Below are 23,649 nucleotides of genomic sequence, written 5' to 3'. Positions count from 1 at the left end.
GGGGACTAAAAATGGTCGTATTTTCGTGTTTTCGCCTTGCACAAATCAGCAACCATACAGCCGAGAAAAATACCATATGAGCAACAATGCACCAACAAAGCAAGTATGCATATAAAGAGTGCAACAAAAGCTTTAAAAGTTTTCTTCTGAAACGCTGCAAAGTTTTGAAATTATAACTATTTGTTTTTAGTTTGACTTACAAGAAAACATTCTTTTACAACTCGTTTTTGGTATGTTAGTGTTTTGTAAATTTTAAATTCCAAAGAGAACATGCTTTACAGATTACACTTTTTCCCTGTATTTACTGTAATTTTGAACATATATAAGATATTTCAAATTGTTTGCATTTCAAATTTATTCTTTGATTACTATTTTGTCATTATAAAGTTTACAATAAAAGAATTTGTTTTGAAAAATATTTAAAAGTAGTTTTGACATATTGTCCTTTTTAGACTGAAATTAATATTTGAAAGTGTGATGTTAACGTGTAAAATGAATCAAGATTAGATTGTCAATCTTGAATTGTCAGATCAGTTAAAATTGTTTCAATTATCGAAATTATTTTGAAAAAAAAATGTTACAAACAGAATAAGGTATAGGCTATAAAATTTGAACTGATAACCGTATCTTCAAAATGTAAAGTAGCCAAATAACTTATTCGTAAAAGTAAAGTAAAGTAATTTTTGACAAAAGTGTATTCATGTAATTTGACAGAGTATTTTTATGAAAAGAACTTTACATTAGTATTTGTCTTTTTTTTGTCAATTTAACAGTTTAAGTAAGCTTACGGGAATACCGAATTAGTACTTTGTTCTTAGATACATGTAATAGTATTCAACTTGGCAATAGAGTTTAACATATTTTTAATTTAGAAGATTGTCATCATAAAAAGACTGAATGTGTTTTTAAAAGAATGTTTATTGTTTTGGTCAAAAGTAATGAGCTGCTTTAAAAAAATCCTCACAAGTAACTTGATACCTGAACAACAGTCGTATACATCTTGATATTCCCAATATCTTCTCCCTCGACATTGTTTTAGAAATGGTTTGCAAGATCGCCAAGAATGACCTTTATATAAAACAAAAAGGGTATTTATGCCACTATCATACAGTTCATACAGCACCTTCTAGAACATATGACTCTTAGCAGATCATCCTATAAATCCATATATGCATAAGATAAAAATGGACTTTCCGGCTTGTGGATTCTTTCAAGGTCTGCCTACCTCAATTGCTTTGACAGCATAAAACTCATTACGTTCCTTTGCTCTGACGAACACTTTCGGAATTTTATATAACAATGTTTCACTCTGTGCATATTAATTATTTTCTGTAACAAATTATACCACTTACATTTTCTTGATGAGTTAATGTTTATCAACATTTGATTTTATTTATGCAATAATATGTGATTTTAGAACCAGTGTATACTCTTTGTTAGTCTCGGAATATTAGAAGATAATTTTCTTGGATCTGTAATAATCTCTTGACCAATTTGCAACGCTGGTGAATTCTTACTATATGAGACGAAGTACAGTCTCTCCACTTGAAGACTAATCATCTCGCTCAATATTTGTGGAATGTAACAATGCGATAACACATATTGTACTGGAGTTGCATATAGTTTACATGTCATTGGCATAGGGCATTTGACCTCAATACCTGCTAAATTTTATTTATGGTTCTGACGCTGCAATGAGTTTATTTTCTGGTCCAATTAACGCTGTAATCCTCACATGTTCTGGATCCAGATCTTTACTCTTGCTTTCAAGATACGTTTTCTGAGGTTTCACACATTCCAGTCCTATTGCCTGGTTTATGTTTCCCATCAATACACAATTTTTCAGGAGTAGGCATGTCTTTAATGCAATTTCAGTTTGATAGATGCTTGTTCGCAAACTGCTGATAATATATGAAAACACACTTGCCTTTTACACAAAGCAATATCATTTTCACTTTCAAAAAATCGATTTTTTATCATGTTGCTTTAAAGTTTTATGGAGATGCTACAGTTGTCCCTCAGATCGACTTTATTTATGTCAGAGGGTATAATTTCAACTTCATTTGTATGTCATTTTCCTCTCTCTCCTGAGGTAGGAACATCTTCATATCCCCATAGATCCATTTCACCTCTATAACTGGGATTTATTTTCTTTCCATCTACACAAATCTTGTCGATTAACAACTGATTTGGGTCGTTTTGAGAAACACTGTCTATAATTTCTATGTTGAATTCCGGTGTTTCTTTTTAATAATTTGATTCTGCTGCGCGAGAATTTTTTTATCTGGAATTACATAATTTACTTGTTGCTTTATGAATGACTGGTCTCTGTCAATAATGATTTGGGCCTCCCATTAATTGGAGGAAACGGCCATGAAAAATCTCAATCCAGTGCGTCAAAGGGAATTGCATTCTTCATTGAACCTCATAAACGAGGTAGAGTAGAGGGCAAGTTCGACATTTAGACCCATTGACTACTCGACCTCTTACAATATTAAGATGACTTCTAGACCCCTTGACGCTTAGACCCCTTTTTACATGTCTTTTTGACCCCTAGTGGATAAGACATTTCGACCCATATCTCAATATTTGTACTTTAAAATTACAGATACTTCGAGAGAAATAATTTAATTAAAGGAAATGGCAGATATTTTAATTATTTTCATAAAAGTATCCGATAAAATATTGAACGCCGTAATTACTACGAGTTCGTCGTATTCAGTTAAATCATTTTCGGATGCATCTTGAAGAATTTCTGAATCCTCTAAAAGTTTGCCTTCTATCTCTACGCCGTCGTTCTCCCGCTTTTCTTTTTTTATATAGAAGGTTTCGTCTGGAAACGGAAAAGTACATTTGTTCTCGACTATTTTAATTGATCTGCCTTGTTCTCTGCACAATTCCAGAGTACGTTTGTAAGAAAATACTTTAAAGGCCTTCTTAGCATTGTGCTTGCATTTTATTTCTCTAGGTTATTAAGATTTAATTAGATGATTGATCATGTCGCAATTAACAGCCGTTGAAAACGAACAGTAAAAACATTGATATTTCATAACTAGCAAAACACTATGTATTACTTTCATTTGTAACCTTTAGAAACAGGTATGACAGTGCCTTACATATAAAAAGGTAGTAGGTTAGAAAAATACACAAATGTACATAGAGTACTGGGTTATAGTAAAGAGAAAAATACACTTTGAGAAGAAAATAAGTTGAGATTTCTACTTTCTTTTTCATTGCTTTTTGATAATAAAATAAATGTTAATTTGTACAAGAATCATTTTTATTTCACACCAAATGAAATGTTACAAATCTCCAAATATAAATCACTTTTGAATCAATGTCTTTTTTTCAATTCATCCTCGTTTCCATTTTCCGAGTGGTGTCATATTACATTGTTGAATACTATTCTGATTCTATTGGACTGTACATAGCTGCAAAACGTTTCAAAAACTTGAACAGAACCTCGTTCAATATAAGTTTGACAGCTGTGGGATCGAACAATAAAATGCAGAATTGTACTCAATAATTTATAATAACTTCTAATTATCATATTTAACTAAGTACAAGAACCTTATCTCGAAGTAAAAAAATAATGATCAATATTAACGTTTATAAATGGAAATTGGAACGGGTACGACAACCTGACTGTAGCAAAAGATCGCAACTTTTCTTCGAAAACGTTGAACTAAAAAGATATAATCATTAGAAACTATATGTGAAAAACTTTATTTAATAAGGGTGTGTGTTTCATTTACATGATAAAATATGAAGAACCTTTACAAGTTATAATACTAAAAAGGATTATACATTAAGACTGTAGATGGTTGTGTGGAAGTAATCGTAAATGTTAAATTCTACAATATATAAAATTGACATTCAGAAAATGTCTTTTCATACTGATATCGACGAAGTCAGTCGGCATATATTTGTAAGAAGTTTGTGTGACTCATAGGTGTGGAGCAAGATATATCCAAGATATATCTATAGTACAGCTAAACACATCAATGGTCATGTGGAAACTGCCAATAGTTATCAAACTGGTAATAAGTGTAACAATGCATTATTCTACTGACTTAAATTTATTACTTACAAAGAAATTTAGAAAGTTAAACTAACTCTTCTGAAACATAATATTTCCAATATATTGTTTTATTTGACAAATAAACACACAGTCGTGTGGCAATATGAAATGTAGACTGGAGATTATGGAGTTACATGAATTGTAATTATATTTAGTGTTGGAAATTAATTTTTGTCAAATGCGTGTGCCGCGCCTGACCAATTTAATTTTGAAAGTACGTACTCATAAACTTTAACCTATACATAATAACATAACATAACATAATTTGTTTATTTAACATAAAATTGTAAACATACAATATATAGTCAAATCATATTCTGTATAGTGTAAAGTGTTACAAGTTACAATTAGCCGAGAAGTATTGTTAACCAGTATGAACAAATGTTATGATATATGTAACAGAGTTTGCATAAGAAATACTTATACATGTAAGAAACAAATGTACTTAAACGAAGAAGAAAAAAAATATTTGTTAGCGTTGTCGAGAAGTATTGTTGTCAAATATAAACAAAGGTTACGACATAATTGCATAAAAAATACTTATATACATGTTCACAGTAGAACGAGATTTGTTCACGTGCCGAGAATTATTGATGACAAGTAAAAACATAAATACACTTAAATATGTAAGAAACTAAGTAGAAAGATATTTGTTAACGTTATATTATATCGATATCCACAAATCAAACGGCAATGGACCATGTAAAAAGATACAATTTTATTACATGTTTTTCGGTGGTTAATAGAAATATATTAGTGATATAAAACTGGTAATTTCACTGTTTTAAACGGTGAAATTATCAATTTGATAATTTCACTTTTTTGAATTTAAGCCCCGTACGTTGTTTCAGTGAAATACTAGCGTGCACAGTACTGGGAACCACTCGTGAAATATACCTTTTGATGCTCACTAGGTGAAATATATTCCGATCTTACACTGAACTAAACAAATATCCTGTATTTAAAAGTTTTATTGATAATTTTCAAAAAATGGGATACAGGCCCCTGAAGATTAGTAACAAATCACTTAGACACTTACTACAAGATACCTACTCTATAACACTTATACGGTGGCACAAAGGTGACATGAGTGTGTTTTTATTTATCTCGTGGCCACGAGATACTATGTCGTGGCCAAGAGTTACTAAGTCGTGGCTACGAGATAGCTTAGTCGTGGCAACATGATACTATGTCTAGGCCACGAGATAGTATGTCGCGGCTACGAGTTACTAAGTCGTGGCCACGAGAAAGCTATGTCGTGGCCACGAGATACTTTGTCGTGGCCACGAGTTACTAAGTAGTGGCCACGAGTTACTAAGTCGTAGCCACGAGATAACTTAGTCGTGGCCACGAGATACTATGTCGTGGCAACGAGTTACTAAGTCATGGCCACAAGATACTATGTCGTGGCCACGAGTTAGTAAGTCGTGGCCACGAGATAGCTAAGTCGTGGCCACGAGATAAATAACCAATCGGATTACACCATTTATGTGAATTTCCCTAATTAACTAGACATGTGCTATAGTACAAGGATGCCCCTACGTCACCTGCCTGTAAAAGTGCCATTTATACAACTTATTGACTTGTCAATTATTTTAAATTTAACGTCACTGTGACCCTGATTTTTGACCCAATGACCTTGAAATTATTAGATGTCATCTACTGATCAGGTGCAATGATCTTTCTGGGTTATATAAACCATGGCTTATTCCTTCTAAATTATTCATCAGACAAGGATTTTACCTTATAGGCTATCTTATGTCCCTAAAAAATAAAATAAACCAGGACTTATTCCTTCTCCTCATGTTATCGTGTAAACAAGGTTAACAAGCCGTCATACGTACAAACTGACAATATTGTCCCAACAAAGAGCTATAGTCAAAATTATTGTCTGATTGGTATTGGAAAGTGACATTCTAATATGATTCCAAAGACAAGTTCAAAGTCACTGTGAATATCTTCAGTATTTTCAAAGATAAATGTTGCATGTAGTATATATGTAGTGTATTCTGATTGGTTAATTTTCACGTGGCCACGACTTAGCTATTTCGTGGCCACGACTTATTCACTCGTGGCCTCGACATAGTATCTCGTGGCCACGACTAAGTAACTCGTGGCCACGACATAGCTATCTCGTGGCCACGAGATAAATAAAAACACACACATGTCACCTTTGCGCCACCGTACACTGACAATAAAAGCTAATGCATTTAATATCAAAACAAACTTTTGAATTGCAAAAAGACCTTCAAAAACCGTAGAATTCTAAACTAAATTAGTAAAATTATTTTTCCATTTTATATTTGTTATAATAAATAAGAATGGTGTATATGGGAGGTACAGCGAGGTAAAAAGACTAATAGATAGGTACCAAAAGCACACTTGATCTAACACTTTTGTCTGTAAGAGGTTTTGGACAATCATCTCTTACGCCCTCGTTCAAGCTTAAACTGCAATCCATTATTGCAAAGGAAGCCGAACAAATGGATTATCAGCAACATTTCAAAGCTGCCGCACAACACTTGACACCGGCGGTTACATACTTTATCAACAATAAGGTGATAGCAACTTAAAAATCAAAATACAACAGCATTATTTACACAGATCAAAACAATGTTCATAGAACATCTGCACAAGTACTTAAGGCCGTTTTTTCCATTCATTTGCATAAAACTACCGTGTCATATTTCTTAGTTTTTCTTTGTTCTGCTAACATATATTGTTTAGCATAAAAACGAATTGTTTCATATTTGTTCACAACTGATGTGACATTCAAAAGTCTTTCGTTGGTATATTAGGTACAGGCATAATTTGAGAAGGGTCTTTCTTTTTATTTTTTGTTCGGCTTTGTATATTGTCTTCAACACAAGAAAATTGGTATAACATAAGAAAATTATTAACAAACATAGGAAGAGTAATTGCCAGGAAAATAACTGCACATATTGCCAAAATTGCTGCAACAACACGACCGGCTCCAGTTTTTATTGTTATATCACCATACCCTACTGTTGTTAGGGTTATTATTGCCCAGTACCAGGCCTCAGGTATAGAGTCTATAGTTTCTCTATCCTCTATAAAGTAAATCAAACACGCCGCCGTACTCACTTCAATCATTACCAGTAAAACAAGCAATGTCATATCCCGTCCATTTTGACGTAAAGAGAATGTAAGTACACGGCTGGCACGTACATTCCTCACAATACGGAAAAGCCTCATTACCCGGAAAATTTGTAGATAGTTAATGAATCGTATCCAACTTATGCTATATCTGTGCTCCCTTTCAATATTGATCACAGTGAGGTGGACATAGAAACCTGCAACTGCCAAGATGTCAATAAGATTTGTTATTGACTGAATGAAAATTTTGAGGGAAGGACACGTTACCAGTCGGAGTAACAAATCTGTGGTGAAGAAAGCGGATGTAATCAACTCCAGAACGTCAAAGACGAAGTACGGTACCCTCTTAGACGGTAGCGTCACGTTTGTTCTATATGTTGTTAGTTTCCCATCAACATAAATTTCATTAGTCTGTTCCCATGACAGTTTGTCGTCTACTAAATCGCTATTGTCTTTGTAGACAGATTCCGAACAATCAGGGTCGCCTAGTTTAGTCTTGGCTTCTTCGGCATATTGATGTTCAGAGTGTTCAAGGAACTCTAGAAGCTCGCACTTACTCAACTTTCGCTGGAAGGCCGGTACTGTACTAAAACCAAGTGTCATTATAGAAACAAGTACCATGGTGAACACCAGAGTGAGGTATATCTGGAAAATATTTACACATTATTTATGGGTATCTCTAATGGAATATTTTTATAAAATGTGTTACAGAAAAAACTTTGTTGTTTCAATAAGTTTGTGGTCATTTTTCGTAACAGAGATTGTCTCTGTTATCAAAGCACATACTTATTTTCATAATAAAGTACAATGTTTTGGAGCACATTATAATACAGCTAAGTAATGTTAAAACTGTACACCAATGATTTCATAATGTGTTGTTTGCTTTAAAGTATGTTTAGGTATTTAAACGGTATAATTTCTATTGTTTCTAACTATAAATTGATATTCTATAGGCAGCAAATAAGTTGCTTTAAATAATTTTGAAACAAAGTATTATCAAGTATATAACAAAAATTGAAAAGCTATATAAAATTACAAGGTCAAATCTGTATTTTATATATACAAAATATGAAAATAATGTAGAGAATATGTGTTTGTTTGCGTGTAAGATGATATTTTATCACATACCTACGCCGCTTTTACGGCTCCGTTAAAATGATTTTGCACAACCGTGTATATATTTTCGTGACGTAATTTTCGTTATATAAACATAGCGTTAAGACGCGCTAAATGTTAGCGTTATTAATGACGCGTCAATGAAAAATGGTTCTTTTTTATTACTTCAAACGGTCTTTATTTTTGGTATACGATACTATGTGATAAATAGAATATTAAATTCGTATAAGTTTAATACTAAATTTATTGAACTCGTTCAATAGAATAATATAATGCTCGCCAGAGGCTCACATAATATTATTTTATTCAACTCGTTCAAAAAATTCACTGTTAAACGTACACTTATTCAATATCCTCTATATTCATCTCATTAAGTGAACTATAAAAAACATTATTCTCACGAGAAGTAATTAATGCAGTTGTATTTTCATTTTAAAGCTGCTATCATCTTACAAAACAAACAAACAAATTTTCTTTTTATTTTATGCTTAAATATGGAAAGATTTCAATGGAATTTCCTCAATATTAACTTGAATATTAAAATACGTTTTCCCCACTAGTATTCTCAATTTTAGACCAATTTCATAAATACAAGAATGCTTGAGCTGACAAATAATTTCTAAAATCAACGTTAAATGGCGATGATATTATTGATTTTAAACAAAAACATGAATGATTGCTTGTTTAAATAATTAAAACAAACATTTAAAAAAGGTGAAAAGTCTCACTGTGTCTAACTTAATTATGTTATAAAGCGGAAGGATATATTAGTCCATATCATCATCTATCGACTGCCATTTTTAAAAGTTGTTTATTTTAAGGGAGATAGAAACAACATTTGCTTGATATGAAGAGATTTCATTTGGATTAAGTAATTTTTCATCTATCATACGAAAGAATATTTACTTGTTAATTGTTAAAGACACTTATTAATTATTGACATATTCATTTACATTAAAGAAGCGGCTAAGAATTTGGAAAATATAAAATCTTTTAAATCTTACGAACACGTTGTTATTTACTTATCTTTCGGACAGATGACTGTTATAGTTATTGCAATATGCCCAAATGTTACCAAGAGCAGTTTTGCATGATGAAGGAAGTGTAATTATCAGGCTGTTAAGGAATCGAATCAGTGGAGACGGCTTTGGTGATCGGTAAATGGAATGAATTGAAGAAAGTTTTATCTTTGTGACTGCTCTTGAAATTTAATGTATTTATCAATTAAAGCTTTGCTTTGCTCTAAGCAGTCCTAGATCAGTCGGAAATGTAACCATAAATTAAAGTGAGGTACCGCATTGGGAAAAATCTTTAAAAAAAGTAGTCTCTGCTTTGAAAATTGTGAAATTTAATTTGATAATTTTCACTATGAAATTATCAAATATTATTTTCATAATTAAATTAGTAATCCACACAAAAGCATAAAATTAATTTGATTCTTCAAATTTCGTTCAAGGTTGAAAGTGCATTGAAGAAAAGAAAAAAGGGAAAAAAAGAAAAACTAACATAAAAAAGATATGTGTTGAATAATTAAAAAGATAAACTTGTTATTCTTTGTTATCAAGGGAATGAAATAATATAAAAAAAATTAAATATGTCGAAACTTGTAAATTCTCTGTAGGCATTTAAAATTTCATTGATTTCTTTTGCCTGCGTTTTAATAATTTAGATTAATTACTTAATTAGTTAATTATGTTTAGATCAAATATGAATCAGTTTTAAATCGTGCTATTGATTTTCGTTACATCTTATTTTTCAATGTCTGTTACTAGTATTATTATGTTTTTTATGATCTTTATATTGAAAATTTCTGTTGACCATTTACAGCGAGGAAATATTTATTGCGGCAATAAAGAGATATCATTACACGAACTAACAGATATTGACAAAATGAAAATTTATATTATATGACAGAAAAATAATAAATATATTTTTATTATATTGACTAAAATATAATGCTGAAAGCGAAAAGCTGAATCTCGATATCGATATAAACAATAAAACATTTCCTTATAGTGCAATTCATTTAGGTCTGATATTTGAAGGTTAATATAATATAAACTATCAAACATGAAATGTCATATTTTATCTCCAAAGGGAAAATGTAAATTATAATGAATTTGAAATATTCATCAGGAAAATAATGTCAATCAGTTCATTTGCATAAACATTCTACAAGTAGATATTAAGGACGGGAGTTTAAGTTTAGATATACATTGTTACATTTAGATTGCATTATATGTTTACATTTGTAAACAAATACATGTTCAAAACACACAAAAAATATCTTCCACGGACAAAGATATTTTGATACTTCGTATAGATGTAATGCTTATCTGTAAAGGACAGTTTGACTGCATGGCTAAATGAAGCTTTCTTAAGAAATCCGAATCAAAACGGAACAAATAATAAGTGATTTCGAGTTTAGCTTACCTATAAGCAGAAAATCTAAATATTGATAAGGATTTCCTAATGAATGTTTCTCATTGCCAATTTTATTAAAATACTTAACATAACACTAAAAAATTTAGAGTTCTTTAAAAAATTCTAATTTTCGAGAGACTTTCTGTTCCGCATACCAGTTTTGCATATTTTGATACTTTATATGTTGTTAAATATTATCTCTTTGTGAGTTGCTGACTACCAAGTTTAGAGTCCATAAATATTGGAAACTACAATGGAAATCAATAAACGGTTTACTTTTATTGGTTTAAACAATGTCATCCTTCAGGTATTTTCAATACTTGTTTTTATACATCAGTACGGTTTTCCAAATTAAAGTTTAAAAATTCAGTATTCCGATAATAAGGATGACTTAATATATCCAATTAGTTGTTGTGTTGCCGAACACCAGAAATTCGTTTACCTGACTTTACGAGCTCAATATCCGGACTATTATTACAACTTCAGATTTCAAATTTATGTGCTAATATTGGCAAACCCATCGATTAGAAAAGTTGAATTTGAAGTAACATCAAAAGAGAACATAGATATAATGTAATAAATGGATAGTGTCTTTTGAAATTAGTGATAACTTCCATTTGTTGAACAAGTATCACCCAAATATGTTAGGTTTGGCACAAAATTATATTTTTTGGTAATCGTTTCTGTAAATGATGTTAATTATTTTAGTATAAACAAATAAATAAAGGTAGTGTGTTGTGTTTAGTGAAGAGAAAAGGTTTTGCTCAAGTTATAGTTTAAGTTCAAAAGTATAGAATACCTTTGCTATTACAGTTCTTTCTTTGAAATCGATCACTCGCCACAATTTACGTCTTAAACACTTTATCTTTCTCCCTTTATCAGGAGGTATATGCATACCATCACTTATTGCCTGATTGTACGTCGCCTGGCGAAACTTTTCATGCGTATCAAGAGTATCGAAAAATGAAAAGTATCTGAAATTGGAATATAAAAATTATTGTGCTCAATTTGTTTTGTATTTGTCTCGATTCATACCGTAAAAACAATTGAAAAATATATATAATGGTTTATATAAGTTGATACAGTGTGGATCAATATCAGAAAATTATCACTGTTGCCCTTAGAAACTAGAACATGAGCAGCAACTGCATTTCTGTGAATCATTTAATATAGGAAAGAAGGCATATACCTTGTGTAAAGTAAAATATATCTAAAACGTATTTAACATTTTACGTTTTATTGAGCAAATTCATAAGACATTCGTAACTTAGCATAAGTGCACTACCACTCAAATATAATATCTCACATTAAATGAACAATTTAACACGTGGGACAAAATTGATACAAACTGGAATGATAAATTTGGAACACTGAGAAAATTTGCTTTTAAACTAAACAAATCATACGTCTTGGATCGCCGTAGTTAAAAAAGATTTTTTCTAAAATCTTGTTTAAAATTGCTTACAAAAGTTCATATTGCTTATAATTACCTGTATCGGCAGCACTTGTCTAATTCTGTTTCTGAGACTCCCCAGTATATCAGCTCCTTTTTGAACGCTTTTGGACACACCGTTGCTGGCATATGCAATTCGCCAGTCTGGTAAAAACTTAGTACTGCTACAAAGCAATCCGAAGGTCGGTTAACAAAAAACTCCATTGGCGCAGCATTTTTGTCAGCCTCATCACACATTTCAACGAGTCTGCTTCTTTCTCTATTTTCTAAAATTTCACGATCAAATTCAAAATGAGTTCCAGACAAATTGATTTTAACACGCGTCATATTTCACAATTACCGAAAATTGCAAAAAAAAAACAAGTGATAAAAATAAAATTGTCTCCAAAGTTTAATCCGTATGCTCTTTTTTAGTATAACCCAATGTATTTTCAGCGTGCGTATCTTGTTCAAATGTTAAAATCGTTAGTGAAACCAATACGAGTGTTTATTCTCGTTTATTATTGCTGACATTTCCATTGGTAGAAATTTATGCATCAATAGTCGTTACTTCAAAAGTGCAAAATATCGACATCGTATAAATTATCCTCCTCTCTGGAATTGTTTTACATGTATATCTATGCATATAACTAAGGGGAATTAATTAAGTGGTATACATTAGGAATGTAATTCGAGTCAATTATCAAAATAATGTATGATTATATAATTTATTAACAACACGAATTTGCTCATATTGAATGATTTACCGTACGTTATGAAAGGCAAAATCCACATCTATACCTGAATTTTATAAAAAAATATATATACATGCGTGAAATATTTAAGTCCATAAATCAATAAGTGTAACAAAGCATCGTGTTTGGTAAATTATGGAACGTATTGAAGACTGTTATAGTAGACATTACTAATGTAATGCTTACTCTGATTCTAAAAATATGGTGTAATTTCAGAATCAAAAGGTTTGTTTTTTGTTTTGTAAATAACTTATTCAATAATTATTTACAGACTTATGGACCTTCATAGCATAAATCAATTCCAAATATGTTTTACAGGAGGGATTACCATTTTTGACGAGAGTTTTTGCAGTATATACAATAGTTTTCCGACGAACTCCTTGACAGTTATCACAAGAACTCTTTGACAAGTTATCATAAGAACTCCATCTCTCGTGTATCACTTTCTCCCCCGTGTTTATGTAATACATGCAATATATAATTTATCGCTGTTTGAAGAAAATAATAATTCTTTATCAACAGAGTCTTAAAATAATAATTCTTTATCAACAGAGTCTTAAGGGTATATTTTATAACCAATAGAATTAAATTCAGTCCATGACAAACAGAGCAGAAAAAGTTTAATTCAATGTTGGTTTTTAAAATTAATATAACATTGGCTGAAAAATTAGCAAATAACAAACCCGAATAGTATAATACGTTATAGCTTAAAATAAGGATAAATATTTAAAGCGGTTGCGTAGTAAGTACTGGGTTTGTATCCTGCTGGGGTCACGGCCACGGTTTATATCCGAATGCCTTTGCTATTATCTTTAATTCATCGGATATTTATAGCTATTAAAACTATATAATCGAATATTAACTATTTTCTGCAACGAGACTCTATAATATTTTGAAACTTTATCGATAACGCTAGAATTATAATTTTAGAAATTTCTTTTCTTAAGGAATTGTATATAGATTAAGATATTTATTAAGAAAGGTTGTTAGTGACAATATTTCATCCACTATATTAACTAACAATAGCAGATTATGCATAAAAAGGCAACAAAGGTCAAGACAAAAAATAAGATAAATTCGAGAAATCTGATCGCCATTTAACCCGAATCCTAAGTTAACCGAAATTTTCTGAGTCCTGCTATCTATTTTGTTTCATTGTATAACAATCGTTATATAGAGGATATTTGTTTAGTTCAGTGTAAGATCGAAATATATTTCACCGATTGAGCACCAAAAGGTATATTTCACGAGTGGCGCAGCCACGAGTAAAATATGAACTTTTGGTGTTCACAAGGTGAAATATATTTCAATCTTACACTAAACTAAACAAATGTTCTTTTTATTACATGCAAAGAAACGTTTTAAAAAGACATTAAACCTTATACTGAATTTAATGCGCGCCAAATAATAATACAACGTGACGTCATTTACGACGTCACGTCATTAAGTTGGTACCCAGTACTGTGCACGCTTGTATATTACTGAAACAACGTAAGGGGCTAAAATTCAAAACAGTGGAATTATCAAAGTGGTAATCTCACTGTTTTAAACAGTGAAATTACCAGTTTTATATCACTGATATATTTCTATAAACCACCAAAAAGTATGTAATAAAAAACAAAAACGGGAAAAAATCAGACAAGAAAAAGCGAAAGAAGGGAAATGTCAATTCAATTTTACCTGACACGCATTTGGTTGCGATGATTATAACATTGCATCCTGATATATTGCACGTGTTGAAGAAACTATTTGATTATTGACGTTGAAATTACACGATAATGCTAATTTATTTGATCATTTAATCAAATGGCAATTAAATTGGTTAAAAAGAGAAGTAACTGAGCAATAAGTTCGTTTATTTGCAAGAAATATTGGTCTGATTATTATATTAAACATTTTGAACAAAGATAGGGATTTATAACATTTTTTCTTTTATGCCTTCAATAAAATAGCGTTCGTACACATTTTGGTATAATTTACATTTTGATATATTATTCTAAATTTTGACAATCCGTACATAATGCGTTGAATTCCTATTTAATTTTAAATCGCACGGAAATTAATAGAATACGCAATCAATACTTCTTGTTAAATATTTCATTCTATGCAAAATAGTTTGTAGCTGAAACGGATTGTAATGACATCTCTCTCTCTCTCTCTCTTTCTCTTGGGGAATGTAAACCAAGAGCACCGCATGCGGTAATAATCAATGCATTTTTTTGTTCTGTGTTCTGTTTTTTTTATTTTATCCATATATAAGAGCGTCTACCTTAATTTTAAAGCATTTTAATGAAATCAATTACCAATAAGTTAAGTTGGCACACGCATAAATTAAAACACATATGAGCCGTGCCATGACAAAACCGACATAATGGGTTTGCGACCAGCATGGATCCAGACCAGCCTGTGCATCCGCGCAGTCTAATTAGGATCCATGCTGTTTGCTATCAGTTTCTCTACTTGTAAAAGAGTTGGTAAGCATACAGCATGGATCCTGACAAGACTGCGCAGATGCGCATGCTGGTCTGGATCCATGCTGATCACAAATGCACTATGTTGGTTTTGTCATTACGCGGCTCATATTTCTTCAGAAGACAAGATAACAACAAAATTATACATATTGTGACAGCCAACAACATAATTTTGTAAGTATAATTAATAAAAGTAAGTATTTTGGGACTGTGTGTCATCTGCAATAAATGTTGATCCACACTTCATTTTATTGTTTTAAAAAAAGAATCTAGTTTTTCGAGAGGATTTAATTAGAACGTTAATGCTGAAGACTGAATATTGCCTGAGACGGCACTAGGAGCATAATACACGTTTAAATTATATCTCATTAACTGTTTCAATCAAACTAAATATGCAATCATTTAGATTTGTTGTCTACAGTTCTTCCGAGGGATTACCTTTCATTACAAATTTCAAGGTGTTACTAGCATCTGACATATGAAATATACACTAGATATATAAACATATAGACATTCTGTAAAAAGATAATACCGCAGGCACAGTAAAGTGAAAAATTGGCAATGTTGTAACCGCGGGATTACGAAAAAATATGTCAGGTGACTTTTAACGTGATCAGATATAAAAGAAACAAGCGTGATACATGTTCTTACTGCTTGTACATATCAACTTAACTCCTTCAATAATCAATAACTTTTGCAATCACTGTTGATCATTTCGTGCTTTTCGTGGACAGGTCATCAGCAATTTAAAGTTTCTAACAAACCGGCGAGCTACACATACCAGCTGTAGTGTGTCCAAAGGCATTTAGAAAAGAGTTAAACTATTGAAGACACAGATCCAGAGACAGATCTTGAAAAATGTTGTTTTTACAAGTAAGTAAGTGGTCAACACGTTTCTTTCATACTTTAAAGGTGTTTACCCGACTAAAATGGGTGAATGTTTTGAAATTATAAAGTATTTTGTAGTACTATTGTACTTTTGTAGATTATGCAACTGCTATCAAGCTTAAGAAAGACATTTTGTCGGTTTTTGCTTTATCTATAACCCTTTTGTCCTGTCCCAGTTTTCAAAATGTGTTCAGTATGTGCTATGCCATATTGTATTCAACCATTGTTGTCTTTGTTCTGACTGAAAATTACATTAGAACTAATTATATGTTTCATGATATAATGGATTTAGTTACTTCGTTGCATAGCTTACTTTTAAGTAATGATCAGATTTAACCTCTTTGCCTTGTCATTATTTATACATTTAAAGTGAATTGGTCTACAATGGGCACATATTCTATAAGTATTTCAAATATTGATAAAACCTATATAAATGTATCATTTGGATATTCTTATAAAATATTGCTTGAAAGAAAGAAAAATGTTGATAAAGTTCTACATGTTCTAAGTGATTTTGTATGAACATTTTAAGATGAAGAATAATAATGTTTTGTTCTAGAACAATTCATTATGTGCCAAATTTTGATGAAATAAAATGCGTATTGTTTCATTTTCCGTATTTTCACTGTCACAAAACAATTTTTTACTGCAATAAAACGTATTTTGTAGTACTATTGTACTTTTGTAGATTATGCAACTGCTATCAAGCTTAAGAAAGACATTTTGTCGGTTTTTGCTTTATCTATAACCCTTTTGTCCTGTCCCAGTTTTCAAAATGTGTTCAGTATGTGCTATGCCATATTGTATTCAACCATTTTTGTCTTTGTTCTGACTGAAAATTACATTAGAACTAATTATATGTTTCATGATATAATGGATTTAGTTACTTCGTTGCATAGCTTACTTTTAAGTAATGATCAGATTTAACCTCTTTGCCTTGTCATTATTTATACATTTAAAGTGAATTGGTCTACAATGGGCACATATTCTATAAGTATTTCAAATATTGATAAAACCTATATAAATGTATCATTTGGATATTCTTATAAAATATTGCTTGAAAGAAAGAAAAATGTTGATAAAGTTCTACATGTTCTAAGTGATTTTGTATGAACATTTTAAGATGAAGAATAATAATGTTTTGTTCTAGAACAATTCATTATGTGCCAAATTTTGATGAAATAAAATGCGTATTGTTTCATTTTCCGTATTTTCACTGTCACAAAACAATTTTTTACTGCAATAAAACATATTTTCCGTACTTTCACTGGTGTCTTGCCGAACTTCTTCCTTCTAAATTCAGCCAAAACACAAAATTTAAAGGGAAAATTTTCAAATTTTAGTCTAATTTCAAAAACGAAAATGTATATAATAAGCAGAAAATTCAAGTTTTTTTTTTATAAAATTTTAATACACGATTTATTTTCATCTTTTGGTATCAAATTTATCATATTTCACTAGTGGCCACCGCCACTCGTGAAATATTTCTTTTCATACCACTCGATAAAAATAAATCCGTTTTCTTTAAAGAAAACACTTGAATATCCACCTTTTACTGTTGTTGTAAAATGCAAATTTTTATTTTAAGATCTTTACTTATATATTTCAAAGAAAACGAAGATTTGCAATGCCATATTATTTTTCTAATGCTGTCAAGTTTTTTACATTTATTGTTGATTACATCAGTATTTCAAACTGATTTTTTACGTGGATTGTGTTCTGTTATTTTGTAAAAATGATTATGTTCTTTCTAAAAGTTAGCTATTTTCAATATTTGGTAATGTTTGCTGATGTCCAAAAAATACATATGATTTCCTGTTAATAAAGATAATAAATAATTTCCTTAGTTGATTCTGATGCTGTATTTTTACTTAAAATCGATATTTCTTTCTCACCGCTATAATGCTGTGAACTATGTCACCACGGTTACCTACCGATCAACGAAATAACCGTAATATTTATTTGAACAAAGCAGTGTAAATGAACGCATGGAAATTTATAAGATTTTTTTATCAGAGCTGATACTTAATATGCAACACATTATATATCTATGTTCGTAACTGTATATTGTATTTCGTAAATATTGTAATCAATTTCTTTTTAAAAATCGAACAAAACACATTTGATATTCCCAGAAAACGTATTGATCAGTCTTTCAATTTCTGTTATCAAAGTCATTTCATCAAACAGATATGAATAATTATTGGTTAAGCGTCGTGGTATAATAAATATGCTGTTCATTTTCAGAAACTAAAGACTTAGGTAAATAATATGCTATCAAATACGTTTTAGACAATTAGCTTGAAGTATCTAAATCTAGAGAAAATTACAGTGCTTAATCTGAGAATCATATAGCTAACACTATGTTATGATCTTTATTGAAATATCACCTGATATCATTCAAATAATTTATCATACAAGTCCATTCTGAGAAAAGGTTACAATAGAAACGTATATTTGTTTAATCGGTCGTTACCATTGTGTCATTCATGAGTTTGCTGAGTATCAAATAGAAGAAATTGAAAATGTTGCGGACTCGGTTTGATTGAGCCTGCCCATTGACGACAGTGGTAAATGCAGTCTACTGGCAATGCACGGTAGCGCCAGCTTAATCAAAACACATGGGGGTCTGACATTTTCTTCGGAAGAAAGTGAAAATTTGACATGTTTAAATTAACTTGATAACAATTTTTTTCATGTTGAACCATTTTAAGTTAAAATAGTAGTTAGGGCTTGACAATCACTTTTTATTGTAATACATGTTTTTCTATTTCTTAGATTTATCTCGTAGTGGTTTTTCTGATGGTCCTGTTATGTATCTCCACTCTTGTCTTCAGTACAGTACCAGCTTTCCAGCGTAAACTATACAAATGCGAACTTCTGGTGTACCTTGAACACTGACAGCACGAGTATGCTCAGAAGGCAAAGACAAAGCTTGATGATCCCGATTATAGAGGATAATTGTATGACAATAAGGATAACCTTGAAGATTCTGACCTTTATTGGGAGGAGGTCACTGAGCATTATATTGACGGTAACTTAACAACATCTTTACGTGGATTGTGTTCTGTTATTTTGTAAAAATGATTATGTTCTTTCTAAAAGTTAGCTATTTTCAATATTTGGTAATGTTTGCTGATGTCCAAAAAAATATACATATGATTTCCTGTTAATAAAGATAATAAATAATTTCCTTAGTTGATTCTGATGCTGTATTTTTACTTAAAATCGATATTTCTTTCTCACCGCTATAATGCTGTGAACTATGTCACCACGGTTACCTACCGATCAACGAAATAACCGTAATATTTATTTGAACAAAGCAGTGTAAATGAACGCATGGAAATTTATAAGATTTTTTTTTATCAGAGCTGATACTTAATATGCAACACATTATATATCTATATTCGTAACTGTATATTGTATTTCGTAAATATTGTTATCTATTTCTTTTTAAAAATCGAACAAAACACATTTGATATTCCCAGAAAACGTATTGATCCGTCTTTCAATTTCTGTTATCAAAGTCATTTCATCAAACAGATATGAATAATTATTGGTTAAGCGTCGTGTTATAATAAATGTGGTCTTCATTTTCAGAAACTAAAGACTTAACAACAGTAGGGGTTAGTACGGCGGCTTGTTTGATTTACTTTATAGAGGACAGAGAAACTATAGACTCTATACCCGAGGCCTGGTACTGGGCAATAATAACCCTAACAACAGTAGGGTATCGTGATATTGCAATAAAAACTGGAGCCCGTCGTCTTGTTGCAGCAATTTTGGCAATATGTGCAGTTATTTTCCTGGAAATAACTCTTCCTATGTTTGTTAATAATTTTCTTATGTTATACCAATTTTCTTGCGTTGAAGACAATATACAAAGCCGAACAAATAATAAAAAGAAAGACCCTTCTCAAATAATGCCTATACCTAATATAACAACGAAAGGCTTTTGAGTGTCACATCAGTTGTGAACACATATAAAACCATTCATTTTAATGCTAAACAAAATCTGTTAGCAGAACAAAAAAAACTAAGAAATATGACACGATATTCTATGCAAAAGAATGGAAAAACGGCCTTAAGTAATTGTGCAGATGTCCTATGAACACTGTTTTGATCTTTGTAAATATTCTGTTGTATTTTGGTTTTAAAGCTGGTATCATCTTACTGTTGATTTAGTATGTAACCACTGGTGTCAAGTGTTGTGCGGCAGCTGTGAAGTGTTGCTAATGGTCCATTTATTGTATGTCCTTTGCAATAATTGATTGCAGTTAAAGCTTGAACGAGGGCGTAAGAGATGATTGTCCATTATCTCTTACAGACAAACTTGTTCGTATCAAATCTGCTATTGGTACCTATCTATTAGTCTTTTTTTACCTCGATATACCTCACATATACACACATTCTTATTTTAATGTGTAAATGTAAAATGGAAATAGTTTAGTATTCTATGGTTTTTGAAGGTCTTTTTTCAATGCAAATGTTTGTTTTGATATTAAATGCATTAGTTTTTACTGTCAGTGTCATAGAGTAGGTATCTTGTAGTAAGTGTCTATGTGATTTGTTACTAATCTTCGGGAGCCTGTATCACATTTTGTTGAATTTATTGATAAAACCATTGAAATTGTATCGTTTTTTTACGTGGTCAATTTCATTACATGTATATATAATTACAATCCATGTTACTCCATAACCGCAATTCCCATTATCCACCCTACATTTCGTATTAACTATTTACCAACAATGCCATTATTCTATCATGTCACCTGTAACTTAATCGCCGATGGTCAGTGACAAATGTATGCATCGATGCAATTATCACATGGCTATGTGTTCAGTTGTGAAAATATAAATATATTAGATATATCTTGTTTCGAAGAGTGCGTTTAACTTTTTAAATTATTTTGTAAGTAATAAATATATAAGTCAGTAGAATATGCATTATTACACCTATTACCTATTTGATAATTTTTGACATTTTTGTTTAATTACTTTTGAATAAGTCTGTAATTGAAATTCTGTAATACAATAAATAACCACGTTGATAGTTTTATTGTATCACACATAACAACAAACATTTATATTGTTGGAAAGTGTGAGATACAGTATTTCATATATTTATATAGGAGATAATTAATTGTTCTAGAAAAAAATATTACTATTTATCATAAAAAAGTTCATAATAAATCTTTTTGAACTTGATCAATATTTTTTCTTTCAAAAAATATATTTAAGAATATCCAAATGATACATTTAATATATAGTTTTCATCAATATTTGAAATATTAATTAACTTTATTGAACCCTTCGGGATCATTGATGCAAGCACTCTTAAGTGTTGAAAATTGAGTACCGCTCAAGCAGGTGCTAGGGGCGGGGAGAATGTTGCACGTATTCATTTTCCCTCATGTACAGACTCAATCAAACCGAGTCTGCTATTTTCTTGTAATTTTGTTGAGATTAATGCTTCCAAGGGATCACTTTGGTTCGTCCTCAATTGTTTTATTTCAGATCATTTTTACCTGCAATTTTTCCCCATTTATTGTCATCTTAGATTTAAACGATATTATTTTTAATCAAAATGGAATTTCACTTAAATAGGAATTTATAATAAAGCAAAGATTTAGTAGATACTGTACACTAATTCCACGGAGAATTTTGAAACTGTTAATTAGCCGAAAGTTCGTTTCAATCGTCTTATGCCAGGTAGGAGAAGAGAACAGCTTAGAAGAGAAACCCAATCGAACGCAAAAGTATCAAAAAGGCAATCTGTCATATTTAATTTCATATATTTATTGAAAAGCTGTTAGAAATATCTAGAAAATGACATTATTGTGTTTTTATATTTATTCTAACTTATATTTTTTCCAATACTTCTTTCCATCGCGCAAATGAGCAGACCTCTACCTTTAACGGAAGCTCTTCTAAAGTATCAATCGAACAGGCTATTAGTTTTTAAGTATGACCAATGAAAATTCTGTCTATATTCATTTCTTTACTGTTAATCAAACGACATTCGGCCGTAAAACATATAATTAGTTCTAATGTAATTTTCAGTCTGAACAAAGGCAAAAAGGTTCAATACACTATGGCATACCACATATTGAACACATTTTGAAAAAAACTCCGACAAAATGCCTTTCATAAGCTTGATAGTAGTCGCATTATGTACAGAAGTTCAATAGTACAAATGACTTAATAAATTCCAAAATTATAACCCATTTAATCGGGTAAATTGCCAGCACCTTTAAAGTATGAAAGAAAAAACGTCTTGACCACTTACTTACTTGTAAAAACAACATTTCTCAAGATCTTTCCCTGGACCTCCCCAATAGTTGAACTATTTTGTAAATGCATTTGGACACACTACAGCTGGTATGTGTAGCTTGCCGGTTTATTAAAAACTTAAAATTGCCGATAGCCTGTCCACGAAAACCGCCGTTTTCGTCTTCCTACCACATTTTCGTCAGTATGTGGTACTCTCGTTTGTCCAAGATATTCCGCGTACATTCCAATTGTGAACTGGAAACATTGACTTTAACATGCGTCATCACTTTTGTTAGTTTCTTAATTTCAGTTCATAAACATAAATTTAACAAAACACATTCAAGATATTTACTTTTTTTAATATAAAATATTTTGAAGACAAATATAAACATTTGGCTAGTTTATGATCAATCCTAAACAAGACATATATGATATCAAATAGCTGATTCCTTTCTATGAATATATCAAATAAGGTCATTAAGTTCAAAAACGATTTATTTATACACTGGTTTAATGTCTTCCCTTTCAATCGCTGTATCAATATTTATGAATACCTTTTAGTTATAAATGGTTTGAAAATTTCCAATAATTACAGGTGGCAATTAACGCGAACATGATCAACAGTGATTGTATAAGTTGATTATTGAAGGATTTCAGTTGGTATGTACAGGCAGTAAGAACTTATCTCACGCTTGTTTCTTTTCTTATCTGAATCACGTTGAAAGTCACCTGACATTATTTTTGTTACCCCGCTGTTATATCATTGCCAATGTTTCTCTTTTCTCTGCCTGAAGCTTTATCTATATGTTTATATATCTAGTGTATATTTCTTGCGTCAGATGCTAGTTACACATTGAAATTTGGAAAAATGTGATCTTTTGGAAAATATAAAGATAGTATGATTGCATATTTGATTTGATTGAGTCTTTTAATGAGAGATGATTTAAACGTGTTATATGCCACTTGATCCGTCATAAGCAATATTCAATTTTTAATAAACGTGCTGAATTAAATCCTCTCGAAGAACTAGATTTAGAAAAGAAAAAGAAACACTAAATTGAAGTACGGATCAACATTTCTTTGCAGAATACA

General features: G+C 30.9%; 1 protein-coding gene across 1 annotated transcript; it reads right to left on the bottom strand.

Annotated features, from left to right (window-relative positions):
* Nucleotides 1–3,713: 3,713 nt before the first annotated feature.
* LOC132745080 (potassium voltage-gated channel subfamily B member 2-like) lies at nucleotides 3,714–12,781 on the bottom strand. The gene is made up of 3 exons (XM_060733910.1): nucleotides 12,229–12,781; nucleotides 11,538–11,712; nucleotides 3,714–7,843 (listed from the first exon to the last, which is right to left on the bottom strand). The coding sequence occupies exons 1-3, from the start codon at nucleotides 12,516–12,518 to the stop codon at nucleotides 6,854–6,856; spliced, it is 1,455 nt and encodes a 484-aa protein (XP_060589893.1). The 5' UTR covers nucleotides 12,519–12,781; the 3' UTR covers nucleotides 3,714–6,853.
* Nucleotides 12,782–23,649: the final 10,868 nt, after the last annotated feature.

The sequence above is a fragment of the Ruditapes philippinarum genome, unplaced genomic scaffold, assembly GCF_026571515.1.
Source record: "Ruditapes philippinarum isolate M1 unplaced genomic scaffold, ASM2657151v2 ctg3035_1_1_1_1, whole genome shotgun sequence".
Taxonomy (NCBI): domain Eukaryota; kingdom Metazoa; phylum Mollusca; class Bivalvia; order Venerida; family Veneridae; genus Ruditapes; species Ruditapes philippinarum.
Note: the sequence above shows the minus strand (reverse complement) of the source record. Positions and strands in the feature narration are given on the sequence as shown.

What these genes read in the sequence shown, in the direction of transcription:
- LOC132745080 (XM_060733910.1), bottom strand. Translation starts at nt 12,518, where the DNA reads ATGACGCGTGTTAAAATCAATTTGTCTGGAACTCATTTTGAATTTGAT. An exon ending in GACAAGTGCTGCCGATACAG is followed by an intron (nt 11,713 to 12,228) that starts GTAATTATAAGC and finishes TTCCAATTTCAG; the next exon opens with ATACTTTTCATTTTTCGATA. An exon ending in AAAGAACTGTAATAGCAAAG is followed by an intron (nt 7,844 to 11,537) that starts GTATTCTATACT and finishes AATATTTTCCAG; the next exon opens with ATATACCTCACTCTGGTGTT.